Consider the following 22732-nt stretch of genomic DNA (forward strand, 5'->3'; position numbering starts at 1 on the left):
TGTGCCCCGGTGCCACATAAACTTCAAAAGCTTCTGTGTCACAAACAAATCAGTAATAACCAGGGCTCGAGTCGGGGTACCGCGCGGTGGCACGGCGTCCCCCCACTTATTTTTCCGGGAGCTTGATAACTGGAGCAAATGGAGCTACACATTCAGTCTTTGGCATCTCTGGGGCGAGATCGGAGCCATCTCAGAACTCTGCTCACTAGCTGGCTTCTCTGATGCAATCACATCTAAGGGGTGAGCGAGGGGAGGCATTGAGTCTGATGGTGCAAGCCACCTTTCGTGATGTCACTTCCTGTCGTGGCGTCAGTGTCCCCCTACTTCTTTTTTTTGGACTTGTGCCCTGGTAATGACCAGCCGCCCCATCTCCACCTGGCAGAAACATTCATCACCTCCGATCCGAAGTGACAAAACCCCTCCAAAAGCATCAGTAGCTGCAGAGTTGCCAAAAAAAGAAAAAAACTCGAAAAGCTACCTATATTTTCCAACCTAGAAAACAGAGCAACAAACCGTCAGCCATTAACCTTGACCCTGCTTAACATTCAGTTACTGTGTATGGCAGTACACAGACAGCCTTTGGGACGCGCTGCTCTTCTGGTGTTTACGGTGCAGAAGTTCATGACTTTGTCAGGTTCCGGGTGGGGCGCGGGGACTGATCTAAAAAGTCAGCCAGACTTGGAAAGTGCATGAAGTGGTGGAGTTCGTGCGGTGGGGCTAATGGAGCAGCATCTTTCCCTGCACCCCGAGTAACAACACCCCTCGAAGCCCGGCCGGCATGGGGTGCAAGGGCAGCAAAATGAGAGGCTGTCTGCGACCGCGGAGGAAGGTAACGGGCGGGAAATCCGCATCTTTTTTGTTTGTTTTTAGTTTCCTTTTTAAAAGTTTCGCACAAGTTGAGGAAGTGGCTGTGGATGGGGGCGGCTACGGAGGGGTGACGGAAGCCCTAGGGAGGGTATGGGGGGCTAAAGGACCGGGGGATGAGAGGAGGGCGCCGAGCCGTGCTGGTGGGGAAGGGTTATCTAGTGGAGATGTTTCCGTTATGCAGAGTCGGGGGTCGACGGATAGGGGCTCAGCAAAGATCCGATGTTAGACAGCAGAGTGGACTTTTCGTGCAGTTTAATTCTTTGTCTCGCATAAAAATACATTTTACTCGATTAACGTAACGGGAGAAGTTTGAATCGGTGCCTCTTCCAAAACACACGATCCTCCCCCACACTCCGCTGCGGTGCGAGGGCACGCACTGGCGTGGCTTCTGATAACCCCTGCCTCCTCCACGCCCCCGGATCCTACCTCCTGTCACTGATGTCAGGATCTGTCAAGCCTCCCTTTCTGTCGCGCATCCTTAAAATAGCCGGGGGGACCCTTTCTTCTGTCGAGCGCGCGGCTTTCTTCAGAACATCACAGCGACCGGAGGGAGGGCCCTGCCCTCCCCCTTAAAAGCACAACAATAGGGACTGACCCCGTGTCTTGTTTCTGGCTCCGAGAGTATATATTTTGACTATATACTGCATCAAAACAATTCCTGGAAGCCCCCAACGTCTCCTTGGAGTGTTGGCAATAACACCCGGGTAACCTGTTCCAGGGTAGTGCATAACTGTAGTGCCTGTAGTGTGTGTACACATAACAGCACGTGAAGGGGGACTTTTCAGTAATGTAGACAACAGTTGCTGAGAGCCCCTTCCATTTATTACAAGTCAGCAGTGGCTGGAATATCCCTTTTTTGTGTCTTTGGTGGATGAAATAAGACACCCATGTACTTACTCTTTAGTGCATCTCAATAACAGATTTAGTTCACCTGCTTCATCCAGCGTGTGGCTACAATAGGTGAAGGCCCAGGGTCACTTGAGTGAATTCTATAATAATAATGCACGAGGGCCCATGTCACCACAGTAGTGCTCGCCAATGATGGATGGAGCGAGCGCCTCTTTCTTCTCCACAGCGGAAAAGCGCCTTTTTCTTTGTTTTCATCAGTTCATGGAGAAATCGGTTTCAGTGTCTGACAGTAGCTTGAGGTCACTCTTCTGTAATCCATGACAGCATCCCTTGGGAACCTCCTTTCCCTTCTTGAGTTGAGGGAAGTGTTGGACAGGCCACATGAAGGGCCGCTCTCCCCCGGCTCACCCGGGCCCAAGCCCAGCCACGCTAGAGACTACACACCCCCATTGCACGTCCTCCGTCCCCTCAGGGACCCCTGCCCTCGAGCATGTTAACCTCGTGGGTCCGGTCCACTGCCGGCCCACGCGCCCAGCCCGGGCCGCCATCTTGGACACTCCACCACGAGGCCGCCTGGCCCCCGATCGACCTCAACCCTGGGCCTGGCCGGTCTCAGACATTCCGGCACCACCCTCCACCCGGGAGGTGAGCGGGCTACTTGGCAAGTCAATGGGAGAAAGAGGTGCCGATGGCTCTCCCCCGCCCAGTGCCGCTCGCCCATCGCCTCCCCGAGCGCTGGCTCCACCCCCCTGCTGGGTGTCTGGACTCCCTCATCCCGGACCTCCCGACCTCCAAGTGCGAGGGTCCGGACATCAAAGCACACCAGCCCTATAACTGGGGCAGCTCCAGAGCAGGAAGGCAGTTGTATCTTGGAGTCGAGAGACGTAAAGAGGAACTCATCCTGGACGGACTACTGGCGCTGCCGTAGCTCTGTCTTGTGCACCATCGTCCTGCCTGTTGGCGCTGCCACAGCCGTCGTAACCTTCATCTTCGTTATCACCGGGACCTGCAGGCTCCGCCGCGGACCGTCGTCCTTTCTTCATCCATCTCGGGACCTGCTTGGCTCCTCCACGGCCCGATCATCCACCACGCCGAGCTCGAGGATTGAGAGCTATTTTGAACTTACTGGTAACTAAGACTGTCCCGCTACCCTTTTCCTCAGCCAGAGATCAGAACCGAGGGGACCCCTGAGTCCAGACCTCCTTGTATCGTACCATCGTAACCTAAGAATTGCATATAAAGTCTCGTTAACCTTCAACCTTGTGTGGTGTCCGTCTGTGGGGGGGAAGTTACCTTTCTGTACAGTCGTCGGAGACGGCTCTCCCTGGAGACCTCTCCCCGTAATCTCGGCCGACCCTCCCGGTCCGTCTAACATTGGTGGCCAGCGGCGCGATCCGAATCACCGCATAACGTACAGAGAGTAGCTCACCCCACAACGAACCACAATGACAACTAAAGAAAGCGGATCAACTGAGAAGTTCCAAATGGAAAAACTAGAGGAGTACAGCCATCGTGAACTGAAGCAGTTCTGCATCGAACTAGGTATCGCTACCACCGGACTAAGCACCAAGGACGATTTTAAGCATGCCCTAGAATCTTGGGCAGAGACCGGGGATGTCGAAGCCCCCGAGCAAAGCACCGCGAAAAATACCAACACGGCCCCGGAAGGGCCAAGAACCAGTCTCTCGCAAGACGAGATCCAAGAAAGAGAAAAAACCCGACTACACGAACTAGAAATGGCCCGACTCAAGATGGACGTAGAACTCAAGTTGGCCGAACAAAAAATAAACTTAGAGCACCTGCGTCTCCGAGAAGAAAGAGAGGAGAAACAGAGGCAAAGGGAGCTCGAGGAAAAGAAACTGGCGTACGAGCACGAACGGAATCTAGCCGAGATCAACCTGCGCAAACAAAATAAAGAGTTAGGGGTGCCCGACAGACCGCACACCCCAGGGACCACGGAGAAAAAAGTACACATCCCCAAGGATGTTGTCCGAGAATATTTTCGAGAAGACGACATCCAGCAATGGTTTAAGGCCTACGAAATCGCGATGACTGCGCACCGGATCGACAGAAACGATTGGGGAGCCGGCCTATGGGGCAAATTCCTCAATGAGGGTCGCGATACCCTGTTACAGCTCCCAGACCACCAGATGACCTCCTACGACCATATGAAAGCGGCCCTCCTCACCCGCTATGGCCTCACGCCCGAAATGTACCGACAGAGGTTCAGAGACTGCACACGCATCCCGGGTACAACTTGGGTGGACTATGTAACGTACTTTAGCCGAGCCTTCGAAGGCTGGATCAGAGGGAACAACGTCACGACCTACGAGCAGCTGTTCAATCTGATGGTATGGGAGCACCTGTCCAACAATTGCTTCATTGAACTACGCCAACACCTCCTCGACAGCAAGTTAACCGATCCCCGGCAGCTCGCAGCCGAAGCTGACAGGTGGGAGATCACCAGAGTGGGCCGGAATGGATCCTACGAGCAGAACAGGAACAACAATGGTCACCACCGACCCAGAGGAGGAGGAGGGGGCCAAGGACGAGGAAGAGACAACACTCCGGCCGCCCCCGCTACCAGCACCACCCCCCCGGCCAACCGGGGCAGCACCCCGGCACGACCGGGGTATAGAGCCAACGTTACATGTCACCGATGCCAACGAGTCGGCCACTATGCGAACGACCCAAACTGCCCGCAGTATCAGAGTCCGAAACCCCGCCAGGTGGCCGCCGCGGCACTAGGGGAAGAACAGATCCCCGAGGAGCCAGAAACAGACGAGCAAGAGTATCAAGAGTGGGAGCCAGCCGCCATGACTCTCGCGTGCTTAGGGGGAAGAGACATGGTCCCGCGGGTCCCCCTACCCGCTAACACCCAGAAGTACAGCCAGTGGGTGAGCATCAATGGACAACGGGCTGAAGCCCTTCGGGACACCGGGGCCAGTGTGACAGCCGTCCGCTGTCATCTGGTGACCCCAGAACAATATCTGCCGAACATTCTCTGCCCTGTGCGATCAGCCGACAACTCAGAGAGTCTGTGTCGGATGGCCTGCGTCCCCTTTGAGTGGGGGGGGGTCTCCGGCATGTTGAAAGTGACGGTCCGAGACGACGCCCCCGTGGACTGCCTCCTCGGAAATGACCTGGAAAGCTCCCCGTGGGCAGCCGTGGAGCGAAAAGAACACTTGGGGATGTTGGGCGTCCCGGACTGGGCCTGCGTCACCACCCGGTCCATGGCCACCCGTGCCAACCATCCCCCAGAAGAACCAGAATGGCCGGCGCCACCGCCTCCGGTCGCCCCAGCCGAGACCACCGACCATGACATCCCCCTCGAGCTTGCTCAACCCTCCGACCTCGCTAACCTTGACCAGTGGGCTCAAGAAGGGGGACCCACACAAGAACAATTTCGTCAGGAACAGAAGACCTGTCCCTCCCTCGAGGGACTCCGACAACAAGCGCTCGCCCAAAGCGCCGGGGATACCTCCGGAACGCATTGGGTATACTGGGACAATGACCTGTTGTACAGCGAGCAACGAATCGCCGAGCTGGGGGCCAACCGAGTACTAGTAGTACCCCTCCGCTTCAGAGACTTCCTGCTGAATCTGGCCCACGATGTCCCCCTGGCAGGGCACCTGGGACAAGATAAAACCTACAGCCGCCTGGTGACCCACTTCTTCTGGCCCAAAATGAGAAACGATGTGCACCAGCATTGCCGATCTTGCCCCACGTGCCAAGCTAGTGGGAAGAGCGGCCGCAAACTAAAGGCCCCCCTGCAACCCTTTCCAGTAGTCACGACCCCATTTGAGAGGGTCGGAATAGACATTGTGGGACCCCTGGACCCGCGTACAAGACAAGGTCATCGCTTCATCCTGGTACTAGTGGACCACGCCACCCGCTACCCTGAGGCTATCCCTCTCCGGACCGTGACAGCCCCAGTGGTCGGCCGGGCCCTGATGGGGATCTTCTCCCGTGTGGGGTTCCCCCGAGAAGTCGTCAGCGACAGAGGCACGAACTTTATCTCGAAATACATGAAGTCCCTCTGGCAACAGTGTGGGGTCACCTACCGCTTCACGACCCCCTATCACCCCCAAGGAAACGGACTTGTTGAGCGGTTCAATCGCACGCTAAAAGGGATGATCGGGGGATTGGAAGAACCCCTCCGTCGCCAGTGGGACGTGCTGCTGCCGTGCCTCCTCTTCGCCTACCGGGAAGTCCCACAGAAGTCCCTAGGCTTCAGCCCTTTCGAACTACTATATGGGCACCCAGTGCGGGGGCCGCTCAGTCTGATCAAAGAAGGCTGGGAGATGCCTCCGGCCAAGAGTCCCCCAGATGTCTTCCGGTACCTCCTCACCCTCCGCAACCAGTCCCGGCGGTTCAGAGACCTAGCAAAAGCCAACCTAGAGGCCAGTCACGAGGACATGAAGAAATGGTATGACCAAAACGCCTCATCAATTGAATTCGAGCCGGGGCAACAGGTATGGGTGATGTCCCCCACAGAGCCATGCGCTCTCCAAGACAAATGGACGGGACCCTTCAAAGTAATCGAGCGCAAGGGTCCTGCCACCTATCTGATCGATATGGAGTCCTCCCGGAATCCGCTCCGAGTCCTCCACACCAACCGGCTGAAGCCCCACTTTGCACGAACAGAACTCAGTCTACTGATGGCCACAGACAATGGGGTTGAAGACGACTCCGAGCCTCTCCCTGACCTCTTGCGGGCCCAAGAGCGAGACGGCTCCATGGATGGGGTCAGACTCTCGGAGACCCTCACCAGAGAACAACGCCAAGAGTGCCAAGCCCTCCTGTCACAGTTCGCCAGTCTGTTCTCCCTCACCCCCGGTGTCACTTCCTGGTGTGTGCACGATGTGGACACCGGAGACAGCCCTCCTATCCGCCACCGGGCCTACCGCGTACCTGATCGAGTACGGGCCTGCATCCAGGCGGAAGTAGCTAAGATGCTCACGCTCGGGGTCATCAAGCCCTCGGACAGTCCATGGGCCAGCCCGGTCGTACTGGTCCCCAAAGCAGCCGCCCCCGGAACCACACCAGAACTCCGGTTCTGCGTCGACTACCGGGGCCTGAATGAAGTCACCAAGACGGACGCACATCCCATCCCCCGGGCAGATGAACTGGTCGACCGAATGGGAGCTGCCCGCTACCTCAGCATCTTCGACCTGACGGCAGGTTATTGGCAGATCGGCCTCACACCCCGAGCACAAGAACGGTCTGCCTTTTCCACCCCCGATGGCCACTATCATTTTACGGTCATGCCCTTCGGCATGAAAAATGCACCAGCAACTTTCCAACGGCTCGTCAACCAGGTCCTGGCGGGGCTCGAAGAGTTCAGCGCCGCCTACCTGGACGACATCGCTGTGTACAGCCACCATTGGACCGAGCACCTCCACCACCTCCGAGCAGTACTGCAAGCCCTTCAGCGAGCTGGCCTTACGATCAAGGCCAGCAAATGCCAAATCGGACAAGGGTCTGTGACCTACCTCGGACACCAGGTGGGAAGCGGCCTAGTGGCCCCTCTACAGCTGAAAATTGCCGCCATCCAGAACTGGCAGCCCCCTATCACACAAACCGAGGTGCGAGCCTTCCTGGGCCTCACGGGCTACTACCGAAGGTTCGTGAAAGACTATGGTACAATAGTGGGGCCTCTCACCGAGCTCACATCGAAGAATTCGCCCAAGAAGGTGAACTGGACCCTAGAGTGTCAAGCGGCCTTTGAACAGCTGAAGGCCGCCATGTGTTCCGCTCCTGTGCTCCAGGCCCCAGACTATAGCCGGGAGTTCGTCGTCCAGACGGACGCCTCTGACCAGGGCATTGGGGCCGTGCTGTCTCAAGTGAACAGCGAAGGCCTTGATCAACCGGTGGCCTTCATCAGTCGAAGACTCCTACCACGAGAGCAACGCTGGAGCACCATCGAGAGGGAAGCCTTCGCTGTGGTATGGGCCCTCAAGAAACTCCGACCCTACCTTTTTGGTACCCACTTTCGGGTACAAACGGACCACCGACCCCTGCAGTGGTTGATGCATATGCGGGGGGAAAACCCAAAATTGCTACGCTGGTCCATCTCTTTGCAAGGTATGGACTTCACCGTCGAACACCGGCCTGGGTCCGACCACGCCAACGCAGATGGCCTGTCCCGGTTTTTCCGCCTCGACGAGGAGAGTCCCCAAGAGGATGGGTAACTCTCCCCGCCTTCAGCTGGGGGGGACGCATGTTGGACAGGCCACATGAAGGGCCGCTCTCCCCCGGCTCACCCGGGCCCAAGCCCAGCCACGCTAGAGACTACACACCCCCATTGCACGTCCTCCGTCCCCTCAGGGACCCCTGCCCTCGAGCATGTTAACCTCGTGGGTCCGGTCCACTGCCGGCCCACGCGCCCAGCCCGGGCCGCCATCTTGGACACTCCACCACGAGGCCGCCTGGCCCCCGATCGACCTCAACCCTGGGCCTGGCCGGTCTCAGACATTCCGGCACCACCCTCCACCCGGGAGGTGAGCGGGCTACTTGGCAAGTCAATGGGAGAAAGAGGTGCCGATGGCTCTCCCCCGCCCAGTGCCGCTCGCCCATCGCCTCCCCGAGCGCTGGCTCCACCCCCCTGCTGGGTGTCTGGACTCCCTCATCCCGGACCTCCCGACCTCCAAGTGCGAGGGTCCGGACATCAAAGCACACCAGCCCTATAACTGGGGCAGCTCCAGAGCAGGAAGGCAGTTGTATCTTGGAGTCGAGAGACGTAAAGAGGAACTCATCCTGGACGGACTACTGGCGCTGCCGTAGCTCTGTCTTGTGCACCATCGTCCTGCCTGTTGGCGCTGCCACAGCCGTCGTAACCTTCATCTTCGTCATCACCGGGACCTGCAGGCTCCGCCGCGGACCGTCGTCCTTTCTTCATCCATCTCGGGACCTGCTTGGCTCCTCCACGGCCCGATCATCCACCACGCCGAGCTCGAGGATTGAGAGCTATTTTGAACTTACTGGTAACTAAGACTGTCCCGCTACCCTTTTCCTCAGCCAGAGATCAGAACCGAGGGGACCCCTGAGTCCAGACCTCCTTGTATCGTACCATCGTAACCTAAGAATTGCATATAAAGTCTCGTTAACCTTCAACCTTGTGTGGTGTCCGTCTGTGGGGGGGAAGTTACCTTTCTGTACAGTCGTCGGAGACGGCTCTCCCTGGAGACCTCTCCCCGTAATCTCGGCCGACCCTCCCGGTCCGTCTAACAGGAAGTCATTTGTTTCTTTCCTTAATAATATCAATGACCTGCTACCTGGTATGGTCAGGTCCATTGGACTCTTGTAGGGCTGGAGGAAGACATTATGTGCAATTGCTGACTAAATTATGGGGTCAGAAAAAAAAAATATGAAGCATGTAATTCATCACTGTCCGCATAGCAATCACTATGACTTCACCATCTGCCATTTTAACCTGCAGAACTGTCTGGGCAGAGCTAGCACCCCATTAACAGCAGCTTAGCCATAATTATGCAGAAAACACAGTGGCTGCAAACCCGCATCATTTCAGTAGCCCTGGGTATGGTGGATGCATTGCTTTCTGGCTCCCTGTGGACGTCGAAAGTTCTTTCACTAGTTTGTAGGATGGGGGCAGAGGGAATGTAAATAGATAGCAGGGCAGGATTCCCTGGACTGCCTGCACAAAAACACAACAAGCCTTCTGGTTCTAAGTCGCACGCCTTCACGGACCGCCTTTGTGAGCTAATGTAGTAACCACATGCCCCAGTGCCATACTTAACACTTTGAAATTTTACTTTTTATTCAACAGTTTGCTCTTTATCAAAATTATGCATTTTGCGTTACTTTTTGAAACAGGTGTGCACCTTGCATGAAACATCGCGAAAGATGATAGTGGGAGACTTTTTCGCAGAAAAACTGTTGCAAAGAAAACATTTCTGTTCAATCCCCCTCTTGTGTCAGAATCTTGCGTGAATTTTTCATGCAAATTACACGGCCAGTCAAAAAAACAAAAGATACACAAGATACCCAACCCACATTTCGCTCTGAAAGTTTAATTTCACAACCTTTCAATGAAACTATGTTACAGTTCGCCAAAAAATGCAGTCTTTTATTGGAGAAAAGGCCTAGGTTGCTGTATGTGTCACGCATGTCATGGCGCTCCTTCCACGTATGCAAAGACTTTTTCCTACCACTAAACCTCAGGCATCTTCTTGTGCGAGATTTTATCTTTTTCGATGAAAATCTGCTTTAATGAATATTGTTTCCCAGGTATGAAGTGTTATGACAGCATTTGATTGCGGTGAGACTGGTCTCCAAGGTGTGAGACTCACCTGACCAGCCAGACTGTGCTCACACTGAGTCTGAGTGTGCACATCCTGAAGTACACAAAACTCACTGAGTGTTTGGTAATCCCCATGATCGTGTTGAAATAGTAGGAAAAAAGACAAACGTGATTGTCATGCTTCTCATGGAAACAGATTTAATGTAATGCTCGTTTATTAATGTGCCTTAACATTATCACAAACAGCGCTTTGTCACTGACTTACCTTCTTTGATTTCTTTCTTGAATTAACAATTCTTCAGTGTTGTATGGATTATAGCTGACGAATAACCCCAGGTAGCACTTTCCAGGCTGGGAAATTGAATTCTTAGTGTTGCAGCTTTGTAGCAATTTAAATGTAAATACCAGGTGTTACTAGCTCTGTGGTACTCTTTTTATCATCTTCGGGAGTGGCATCAAGACAGTGTGCCTTTGTGTACGTGCTTACGTCACCCCTGGGGAATTCCACACTTTATTTCCAAGAAGTGAGAGGCACATAGAGGCACATATATAAGCAATAGACGAGCAGCTCTCTACAAGAATATGCCTGCCCTAATGTACTCTTTTACGTACTCTTACATGCCTTTCTGAATTGGACCCGGAACATAAAAAATTGAAATATTCAGAAAATATTTACGTACATTTATATCTACAGGTAGTACAAACCGGGACGACTGTGCTCTCTTTGCACTTTTACCTATAGGATCTTGTGTGTTTAGGGGCTGATTCTCAAAGTTTTTTTAAAAATACATGAAGTGTTCTCCTGTGGTACTAATTCAGGTAGTCACTGATGCTTTTGTGAATCGGTCCCTCTGGGTGGGGCGGAGGCTTGCTCTGGCTGCATTTGAGGAAAGCTTGCCCTACTGCTGAACATGCCCAGTATATGAGAGAAAACCCTTTTGCTGCTTGTGAACTTTGAGGATCAGGGTTTCGGTAATGCTGCTCATGGTGTGGGTGGATATATTTTAGTCCATGGATAATCTTGCTATGTGTAGAAAACTTGCCTCCCCTACATCCTTGGGCAGTGGAAATAATGACTGTCTGCTGATCATGCAATGTGTGAAGAAAGCTTTAATGCTAGCCGCGCTGTGTGCGTGGGACACCTGCCTATACTGTTTGTCTTGCTCTGCAGAGGAAGCACGTGATGCTCTTAACAGTGAGATGTGTGGGGGAATTTTCCCTATGACTTCAATTGTACTGTGCAATATAAACTTGCTGCACCGCTGCTTAACCTATGCGCAGAAGAATGTCCACACTTTTCCTACCCATCGTGGCAGGTCCTGCAGGAATACCCGCAGCGAACACCGCCAACCAAAATAACTATACTGCACCAACATGTTTTCCCTGCGGTGATGCTGCCAGGTAACGTTTGGAGAAGTTTCAACAGGGAAAATCATGGGTCCATGCTAAAAAGCTACTTGACCTCGTGTAGCCACCCAAGAATGGATTTACCTAGAATCTTAGATTGAGGACTTCTGTATTTGTTGTGAAGGTCTGGAAGCATGAGGCAAGGTTTGGATTTGCCTACCACCCATGGTTGCTACCAGGGTCTCCAGAAGGGCTTGGTAGCCATGCATCTTGAATAGTACAGGGAGTACAACTCTTGTCCAAAATTACCGGGATTTAAAGACAATAAGATGCCTGGGGCCTATCCACCCGGGATATCTTTACAACATAAGTGCAAAAGGGGTAAACAGTCAAAATATCGAGTTTTTAATTTCGACCTACACTTATATCGAGTTGCTAATATCGATGGGACAGAATATCGATGTCCAGAATATCGATGGCCAGAATATCGACCCTAAGGTAAGTAATATCGAAATTACTAATATCGATAGCATATATATCGATGTAAGTAATTTCGATTTACTAATATGTGTTAGAAATATAAGTTAAGTATTTAAATTAATAGTTATAATATGTGTTTAATATGTTTTTATAATTTAAAAATATATAAGAGTAAATAATATGTTTTACTACCACAGCGGGTTGTGGGTTTATAGGGGAATAGGGTGGGAAGTAATTTATTTGTAATTAAATAATTAATTTTTCAATGATTAATTTATTTTGCAATTAAATATTAATTGGCAATGATTTATTTTAATTGATTAATTGATTAATTAATTGATAATTTATGTGTATTTTTAACTAAATTATATGTTTTACTACTGGAGCGGGTTGTGGGTTTATAGGGGAATAGGGTGGGAAGTAATTTATTTGTAATATTAATTAATTTTGGGTAAAGGGGTATTTTTAGGGTTCAGGGTCAGTTTTCAGTTTTTGGGTAAAGGGGTATTTTTAGGGTTCAGGGTCAGTTTTCAGTTTTTGGGTAAAGGGGTATTTTTTGGGTTCAGGGTCAGTTTTCAGTTCTTTGGTAAAGGGGTATTTTTAGGGTTCAGGGTCAGTTTTCAGTTCTTTGGTAAAGGGGTATTTTTAGGGTTCAGGGTCAGTTTTCAGTTTATGGGTAAAGGGGTATTTTTAGGGTTCAGGGTCAGTTTTCAGTTTTTGGGTAAAGGGGTATTTTTAGGGTTCAGGGTCAGTTTTCAGTTTTTGGGTAAAGGGGTATTTTTAGGGTTCAGGGTCAGTTTTCAGTTTTTGGGTAAAGGGGTATTTTTAGGGTTCAGGGTCAGTTTTCAGTTTTTGGGTAAAGGGTATTTTTAGGGTTCAGGGTCAGTTTTCAGTTCTTTGGTAAAGGGGTATTTTTAGGGTTCAGGGTCAGTTTTCAGTTTATGGGTAAAGGGGTATTTTTAGGGTTCAGGGTCAGTTTTAGGTTTTTGGGTAAAGGGGTATTTTTAGTGTTCAGGGTCAGTTTTCCCTACTGTTGCACCCACTGGAGTGGGAATAGTAATTATTGTTAAGTAATTATATATTATATATGATTTATTAATTTTTTTTATTAAATATGTATTATTATTTTTTTTAACAAATATTACATATATTTAAATATGTTTAAGTAATTATTATGTATTATTTACAGTTTTTTTATGTTATTTTAAATAAATAAAAAATCGATATATTTAACAACGATATTTTTTACATCGATATTAAATTTTCGATATTTTGGTACTTACCATGTTGTACATAGGGCGTCGATATTTTTGCTATCGATATAATTACGCCGATATTTGTGTAGGTCGAAATTCTGTCTGTCGAAATTTTGTCATAGATCCTGCAAAAGGTGCTTTTCTAGCATAGGCGTCCATTAAAATTGGTCAATACTTAAATAAATAATCCCCTTGCTTCAGCAGGGAATCATAGTGAGATGGTGGTTGCAAGGTGCGAGTGAGATTTCTTGACAATCACAAGCCTTTTACCCCTAAAAAAACAGGACTATGTCAAGAGCTGGTGAAGAGTGAGTGGGGCTACTTCGATGCTAGAGAGCTGTGGGGCATTAAAGCTCCCAGAAGGAGGAAGGCTGATACTCCAAGTGTATGATTCATATAGAAACCATAACCTCACCATGAATCAATAAAAGTATCTGGGTAGTACTGCGTAACTGACAGCAGGGCTAGTCAATATTCCTAGTTAATAGAACTCGAACTCACAAACTTAAATAAATAGAGGAGTTCAAAATGAAGGCAAAGTTCTATAATTAACATTATTAATTCACTCAACGTTTTGTAATTCTATTAACAGAAGGATTGTAAATGTTCACCTGTACTTCTTTGTAGTCAACTGTCGTCTCAGACTTGCAGCATGGGCTGCATTCTCAGTACTGAGACCCTCGAAGCCCTCTTAACATGTATTTGACTCAACACATTTTAGGACTTAATCGGAGGAAATCCTTCCAATGAGCAGAGTTCAGCGCCTAGCATATCTGCCCCAGAGATCTGACGTGCACTATCTGGGGGTTCAAAGCCTCAAAGACAGGAAGGGCCAACTCAACCATTTATGTCCTGCTGTTTAAAAATGTGAGTTTAGTAATTAAACTTGTTATAAACCACATCCAGGTGATGCTGTTTCGCCTGTGTGTCCAAGGCACTTTTATGAACCCCTATGTTTAAAGGAATAAATCAAAATATACACATCTCGCTTAGAATTGAATTCTTTGTTGTATAAAAGAGCTAGAGAGATGCTGGCAATAGATATCTAATTTGGGCACTTGATATGGAAACCGTGTAATCAACAGGATGCAGGCTCCAGTTCTGAAGGTCGATGGTGTGTTACAATGAATTCATTTTCAGTTAATTAATCTTCAGGTCGCAGGTTCTCAGTGCCTGAAAGAAGTAGTGTGCGAGTTCTCAATGTTATATTTATTTTCTGTTTATTTGCCGAACAATTAATTTATATGTCAGCAGGAGTATCTTAAACTTGAGATGAAGTAGACAGAACAGAACCATGTATCCAGATTGCAGTAGAATCCAAATTACAAAAGCCACAATGTGATGGGCAAGCCTTAGTAACGCTGCTTAAATGACAATACGTTTAAACCCATATTTGCCCATTATAGGTGGTTCCACTCCCTGTATCACAATCCAGGACAGTAAGGAGTGCTTGATTCTCAAAGGATGAAAAATGGATGGGGTGTCAGACAGAGAATGAACAACACTTGCTTTAGAAGTGGTGGCTGGTGGCATTTTAATATTGGTGAGGAGTAAAAGGTGAAGATGAGTTTCTCATAGCGAGCAAGCAAAACGAGTGAACCTGACTGACACAAGAAGGGTTGGGGGGAGTTTGCCACCGCCTGGAGAACAGTTTTTTTTTTAAATAGTGAAAAATGTACATATTAAAGCACATTTGAATAAAGAGTGCAGTGTGGCTGGACATCACCCCAGAGCTGTCACCTGCTCGTGCCGCCAAAGGCATTCTGTCACTTTAGCCTCCCGACTTGAAAACTCCCACATTTCAGCTTGGCACTTGTAACAAAAGCAAACTTCAGCCAAACTCAACCATCCACGTGGCCAGTCCTCTCACACCATGCATGCCACCTGCCAGGGCCTGCCCTAGCTGACCATTAGACTACCCACCTGATGATCGGGTGTACCTGTCAGTTTGTTACTCAACTCTTCAAGGGCACATGCACCAGTTTATTCTCACTCTCTTCATAACAACAAAGACACCAGTGACCTAGTCAATACATTCAATCACCCAGATCCAAAATCATAAACACTTATGCAATGGGAATATCCAATTATTTACGCTACTTCTTTTCGCTAAATTAAAAAAATATCTTTCTTTCTTAAATGTTCATTCTAAGCTGAGGGAAATACCATTTTTCATTAGTTTGGAAGAGTAACATCAGGGCAGCCGTTTACAGATGTCAGAAAAATTATCTTTATTATAAACATCATCATTCAGCCATAGCTTGAGTATACATGCTCTGCTTCCTTCAAGCTACATTTCTGTAATGCAAACACTATATATATATATATATACATGCATAGACTGTAGCCTTAAGTGATGCTTGCTCTGATCGCATGCTCTAAAGTCTAAATTGAATTCAAACAGCTGATCCCTTAGAAGTCAATATTTATTTTTTGTTTTTTAAAGTAATGGTAACACACTGAATAAAACAATGGGCATGTTGTGCTTTCAAACAGAGGCTAAAGGTCTGAAACCACAAATAACACAAATGATTACTGAATCAGGCCTTCACCATTACTACACTGTGTAACGGAAGATGCTGTAGAAAATGATTTTCATGTTTTGCTTGAACACGTGCCACTGTGCCTCTCAAATTAGGCTATTCCCAGTAAATGCTCATTCTGGAGAGCTTTTAATACAGCACAAACTCGACCCGAAGTATTTTTTATTTTTTTTGCAGATTTATATAGCGCGAACTTGACCCCGAAGGTATTGGAGCGCTTTACATGAGCACCGGTTACGCAACACAAGGACATATTCATTTTCTTTCGGTAGGCACGGGGAGATTAAGTGATTTGCCCAGAATCACAGGATGTGGACACCAACCGAGGCTTGAACCTTGGTTTCCAGCACCAAAGTCGGCAGTCTAGCCAACGGACCACATCCTCTCCCCATTGGAGGGATTTACTTGAGAGCTAGTTCTATTACACAATGTCACATTCATTTGAATTGACATGGGAGATTATGTGATTTGCTGAAAATCACAAGATGTAAAGCTGACACCGAGACTCGAACCTGGTTCCCCAGTGCCAAAGTCGGCAGCTCTGACCATATTCCACAGCCTTTCCCTGATGAAAGAAAACAAAAACGACACTAATTTAGAAGCCTGTAATTCTGGCACAAACACAGAAATGCAAATTGGATGCCTTTAATTGATCTGATAGTCATCAGTTTACAGAGCGCTGCTATTGAGAGGAAAATCTCAGTGTAAAACAGAAACTCTCTTTGAATTACCATTTGCCCTACAGGTTTAGTTGGTATTACATGGCTGTGTTATACCGAGACAGCTGTTTATAGTGATCGATAGGTTGTGCTATAGAATGTGCGACTACAGATAAATGATCTGCGATGACGAGTTTGACTGGGTAGACTTGAGGAGGCGCACATTTGGTATTCGAACTACTGCCTGCCCTCTCACACACGTGTGTCTAACCTGTATTAAACTGTGGATACTAAGTTATATGTACTTGAGATTTGGTGCACCACATGAACTGTCAGGGAGCTTCATCAGCAGTTGGTTTACATATTAATATAAATATTTGTGGTAGTTTCAAATACATTGTATTAACCTTGCAAGTTCGGCCACCGGCTAAATCTTTTTTTATATTCATTAGCCACTCTTCTATATTTTCTTCATATTTATTCTGACCATTCAAGGTGATTGCTTACAATAGTTGTCCACGGCCAGCATACGGTCATAAAAACGAGAAGCCCCCCAGGCCTTGTGTCGGACACGTCATATAAGAACAGGACTGCTCCCAGGGCCGGACTGGGAACCACAACGGCCCTGGCAAAGTGCACCCCCCCCCCACACTGGGGGGGTTGGAGGTGCCACCGAGCTCTTTGCCGGGACGGTTGTCGGTCGATTTTGGTACAGGCGACGGCCCTGTAACAAAAATGTCACTCTGGGGCCCGAAACCGGCCCGTGTGGCCCACTGGGGGGTTGCCCGGTGCCCGCTATGGCCAGTCCGGCCCTGACTGCTCCCTCTGACCTCGTGCACAATGCCGTCACAGGTGCTGGGCATGAGGGGGAAAAGCAGTGTAATCACATAACATGATCAATTACTGTGTAGCTATGAAATAAAGCCACACAGTTATTGGTCCTGTCCTTTCATCCCGCCCCAGCGATAACTTGAACGCTTGGACCCACGGGGGACAGGCTAGCCTGTTCAGAGCCAATCCAGGTTTTGTTCTTATGCTTTGAAATATTTAAAGCAGCATGTGAGCACAGCAAGGATTGTTCTGAGTGGGTGGACCCAGGTCTCCAAAGGCCTTTCGCTACTGGAGTTTAAATATTCGGGATATGGTTTCCTCTAAAAAGAAAGAAAAAGACATTTACCTTAACTACTTGGATTATCATACTATGGGGAAGCGTGCAAATTGACTCGAATGGAAATTACACAACTTTAATACATAAGGAACTGGCATACCAGACTTCTTTCTATACTTATCATAAGCCCTGAGGAAGTCCCTGGATGGGACGAAACGCGTTGGCGGTTTCAAAAGTTTTTATGATGAAAAATAAAGGATGAACTGAAATACAACATCGACTCGTCATTCAAATAATCTTGCATCGTTGGATTATTCAAATAGTTATATTGTGTGTATAAAGTGTGCTGGGCTATCTTATTTGTTTACATTTGGGTTAGCGGTTTTGACTAGCTTCCCAAACCTTTGGGGATATAGGGAATTGTGCCTCCAGCCCGGTTTTGCACCTTTTTTGCTTCTCTGCCACTGAAAAGGGAGTTTAGGATTTGTGCGGGTTTCAATGTTTTTGATTCCCATTTGTGTGTACCAAATATGGTTGATAGAAGACCTGGACTGTTTTCTCTGTAATACTGGATGACACAACTTCACAGAGGCACAGTATGATTCCCTGTCAATAGAGGAAACATATTAGTATTTGATAATAAAAGAAGGGTTCTTTATAATACGTAAGTGCTGTAGAAATACCTGATGTGGTTTAGCCAGTTGAGAGGAGGTGCGCTGTAACTAGCCTGGAAATGTGCCCGATAACCAAGATGATTAACGCTCCTCTCCCCCTGAAGGTTGAATCGTAATTGTTGAACCAAAAAGGGGAAATCTGAACCCAGGTCAGGAGCCGGTTCGTTCACCAAAGCTAAATCACAGTCGGTAAATGGAATAGGTTCCAAGCAGGGATTAGTACAAGGAAGTGGGTTGAGGGAGACCAAGGGAACCAACAACGTGTGGTAACAGAATTATGGGTGCAAACCATAACGTCGAGCTAAGCAGTCAAAACAACCGGTCTTGCCAGACCCGGTGTGCTGCATCCACAAACTCTTTATAGGGCTTTGCAGGACCTGCCAGTCACCTGCCTGTCCTCTGCGGGCTGGGGCAACTTGTTTCAGACCCGAACCTGAAAGCTAGCATTTTCCAAGACTGTAGTCTCCAGTGCCCCTTTCTCCTTCTCCTCCATGTGGTATTTCCAATGCTCTCATATGTGATATTTTACCCTGAAACCTGGCAGGAGGTTGAGATGGTAAAACGGCATTATGGCATTGCCGAACAACACACTTCTTAATCCGTCTTTACACACAACCTTTTTGTTGTACATAATTTGCAGTTTTGGTCACAGCGATTTAGTCATACACATTTTTTTATGTGCTGAAGGTGAAATTAACATCTAGGCTTATAGGGTCTAAAGTACATTTCATTATAATTTAATAAATAATGTTGTTTCTTAAATTGGAAGGTAGACCACAGGAACCTGCCTGCAATTAGCTTCCACCACTGGACTCATCATCAATAGAAAATGTATCATCTAACAATTGGCAGAATAGGCTTTTGCCATGAAAGTACCAGTGAAATAGACACATTTTCACATTTTAGTCTGAAAGTCAGGTGTGTTTTGGGGATGAGGGACAGCTGGGAAGTATGAACACACGAAGGCAGGGCATTGAGCGCTTTCCTTACTTCATCCTTTGAAACCATAACATTTGAAGGAATTTGCTTACTTTCACCCGCGGTTTCACTCCATTTTACTCCCCAATTAAAAATACGCAGAGGAGCTGCCAAATAAAGGAATGTGGGTGTCTTCCTTGATCTACTCTTTTCCATAACAACAAAACGATTTTGACTTTGTGTATTTATGAATTTCCAAGATGATGATCACAAAAATTCAAAGATCTCCAGGCCCGGAAGGGCGAGAAGCACAGTTTTTATTTTTTTAATTTTAAATAATTTTTTATTTGGAGATATGACATATGCAAAAATCATACATAAGAAAAAAGGAACATAATTAACTTAACATACAGCCATGCCATAGGTCCTATTTTCAGATTTATACCCCCCCAACCACCCACCCACCCCCGGTGGATCACTACAGGGCAGGTAGAACAAAAAAACAAAACAAGGATATACATACATAATTCACTTTTATCAGGCTACCTTGGACCTTAATGCTCAGAATTCAACCAATTAGTTAAGGAACCCCAAATCTGTTCTCCCTCCCTCCGGGCCCTAACTCCTCTTCTCTTAAATACAGATATTTCCCATTTATACACATTTAGAAATTTACTAAACCATTCATGTGGAGTCGGGGGAACTGGATTCAGCCAAACTATAGCTAGGCATAGTCTCAACACAGCCATAGCGACAAAAAGTAACTTTCGGTCCGGATCGGACCTATTTTGATCGGCTATACCCAACATAATAACCTGGGGTGTCAATAATATTGTATAACAGAACACTTGTCCCAGACGCTGTTCTATTTTACATAGCAATGGAGCCAAAGGGGGGCAGGTGGCAAACATATGAATACTGTCAGCCACAAGTTCTCCACATCGGGAACAGTTTACCCCCAACGCCCCACCCCATTGATAAATACGAGAAGGGGTTATATACAAGTTGAGCCAAGTCTTAAAACATTGAACCTGGAGGTTGGCAGAAATAGTAGCAGATTGACTTTAAACTAGAGAATCCTCGCAGAGACCTTGTTCCGCATGTAACCCAACCTGCCACCGATTAAAATGCTTGGTTAAATCATCACTTCTCTTAGCATTAACCAATTTATAAATAGTGGATATAGTCGATTGGTTCCCATTGATCAATTCAACTAATTGAATACGAATCCAAGTAACAGTTCTTTTGCAGAAAAAGTCTCTGATCTGTAAGAATTTAAAAAATTGCCTATTGCCTATCCCAAAATAATGCTTTATGTATTCAAAGGTCATGAGCCCGGACTCAGAGAAAATATCCCCTATTACAATAACCCCTTGAGCTGACCACTCTTTAAAATGCCCATCCCGAAAAATTTCTGGGAGGAGAGTATTCCCTGCACAAGGAGAATATAAATGGATTCTACCAATATTAAACATTTTCCGAACTGTCGCCCAAACTTTAAAGGCACCAAGCAGAACCTTAAACCTCACCCGCTTAAAATAGGCAAAGTCAATATGTCTAAACAAAAGTCCCAGAGCCTCTTTCCCATAAATTAAATGATAAATTGAAGTGTCTGAACGATCCACATCTCCTATATCCAGTAAATCAGCAATCTGTCTCAACGTTATAGACCAATAATATAACTGAAAATTGGGTACTGTCCAGCCCCCCCTCTCTCTGGGGAGAGTCATAAATTTCAAAGCCCTTCTTGGGCGTTTTCCGGCCCATAAAAACCAAGAAGTAATCCGATCTAACTTTTTAAACCAAGTTTGATCAATCAACAAAGGGATGGCTCTGAGAAAATATAAGATCTTGGGTAAAAAAATCATTTTTATGACATTGCATCTGCCCATCAACGTCAACTGTAGATTATTGATCCGACGAGCATCAACCTTTAATTTACGTATCAAGGGATTCAGATTGATATCTACTACCTCCTCAGGTTTAGGACTAATCTCTACCCCCAGATATTTGGACTTACTAACTACACGAGGGTCAGCCAGATTGATTTTGTCGTTACATATTATTTGATTTTTTGCTTCGTTTAAGTGATAACCAGATATTGCACCGAACTGTGATGTAATTATTTGGATTTCTTGCAATGCTGCCTGCGGGGAATCAGTCAAAATGGCTAAATCATCAGCATAGCCAAGGATTTTGGTGTCCCCGCCCTTGGCCCACACCAGACGGATTAATACATCATAAAAAATGTTTTTAATTTAAGGATCGATATAGATTGCAAATAATAAAGGGGAGCAGGGTTACCCCTGCCTTGTTCCTCTGAGTATATTTATTGTTGCCAATTGAATTCCCATAACCGAAATTTGAGCTGTTGGGAGTATATACATGCTCTGAATAGCACGAATAAATGTCTCCCAAGACCATAGTGCCTCAATGTAGCCCATAAAAAAGGCCAGGAGACCCTATCAAAAGCTTTCTCCGCATCAAGCAGAATTAAAGCCATAGGGTCTCCTGTAACCTTGGTATAATCACAGTTTTTAAATGTGGATGCTACTCCGCAGTAGCTGTTGCAGCCACATCAGTCCGGGGTGAGCATAACTCGCTTAATTCCTTGTAGTGTAATGATGTATAAATACCCCCAAAGTTTGTGAGATTATGCGGAATCACGTGAGAAGAGTAATCCTGCATTTAGCGCTATTTGGTTAGCTCAAAAATGTCCCTTGTGTCCAAAATGGATGCGAGTGGCATTTTTGTGCTAAGAAATAGCCCTAAAAGCAGCAGAACCTGCATAGCGAGCATGAACAGACACTCGTGTTCGCTAAATGCGCACTTAGTGTAGGGTTTCCCCCCAGTGTACTCCTAGTATTTAGCAGTAGTTTCCTAGCGCAAAATGCACCCTAATGTACAAAATGGAAGCAAAAATGCTGAAAATAGTGCTAAATTCTACAGAACATAAGCAGCAGCTCAAACAGCCACTTACGCTTGCTAAGTAAGCTTCTGCATTAGGATTTCCCCCCCCAAATTACTCTTAAATTCCCAAGCATGCATAAACTCGTTATCGGTAATTCTGTGCCCAAGAATAACACGGAATTACCGAAATTACACCGATTACTGTGGCGTAATTGAAATTCTGCCCATGCCTAGTCTTAATGCTAGCTAATCAGTTCTATTGTTTTCTTCTGCCATGTTGGCAGGGTTGGCCAGAACGTTCTGTAGTACCTATTAAGCATGGGCGGAAAATCCGTTACGCTCACGGTTTTTGCGGATTTTCGGTAAATTCGCAATCCGCGAACGCTCGCAAATTTACCGAAAATCCGCAAATTCGCACGCAGCGGATTTTTTTTTCTTGGTGATACAATTTTGCGGCGTGCGGTGTAAGTTCACAATTGCGAACTGGTACAAAACCCTTGCGAACTGGCAGAAATCCTTGCGAACACAAAAAAAGCATTCAGCAGGTTCAAAAGTTCAAACTCATCATTAGTAACCATTCCCTGTAGTGCTTCCTGACAAGGGCCCCTCCAGAGTTCAGTTGCTAGTTGCAACAATTGTATGACCCTGCTCTGACCCTCACAGCAGGCTCATAGAATAGCTACAAGTAGGCCACAAAGGTCCTGGAAAAAAAAATTGCACTGCAACAGAAAGCAAATTACAGATAAGGAAGCAGGTGCCAGACTGGAATTTTAAAACAGTGACACATTAATAAATCAACCCCAAATTAATTCATGTCAGGTGAAGCAGGCAGGTGTGCTTGCTTTTCCCCCCCATAAT

General features: G+C 47.3%; 1 protein-coding gene across 1 annotated transcript in view; it reads left to right on the forward strand.

Moving 5' to 3' along the window:
* The first annotated feature begins 606 nt into the window (after positions 1-606).
* Positions 607-22732, forward strand: part of CCDC69 (coiled-coil domain containing 69) — a 163893-nt gene continuing 141767 nt past the window's right edge. The window contains exon 1 of the mRNA XM_086931280.1: positions 607-829. Coding sequence (XP_086787406.1) covers positions 779-829 — 51 coding nt within the window. The 5' untranslated portion in view covers positions 607-778. The remainder of the gene's footprint in view (positions 830-22732) is intronic.

This window comes from Lissotriton vulgaris, chromosome 7 (genome assembly GCF_964263255.1).
Source record: "Lissotriton vulgaris chromosome 7, aLisVul1.2, whole genome shotgun sequence".
NCBI classification, from domain to species: Eukaryota; Metazoa; Chordata; class Amphibia; order Caudata; family Salamandridae; genus Lissotriton; species Lissotriton vulgaris.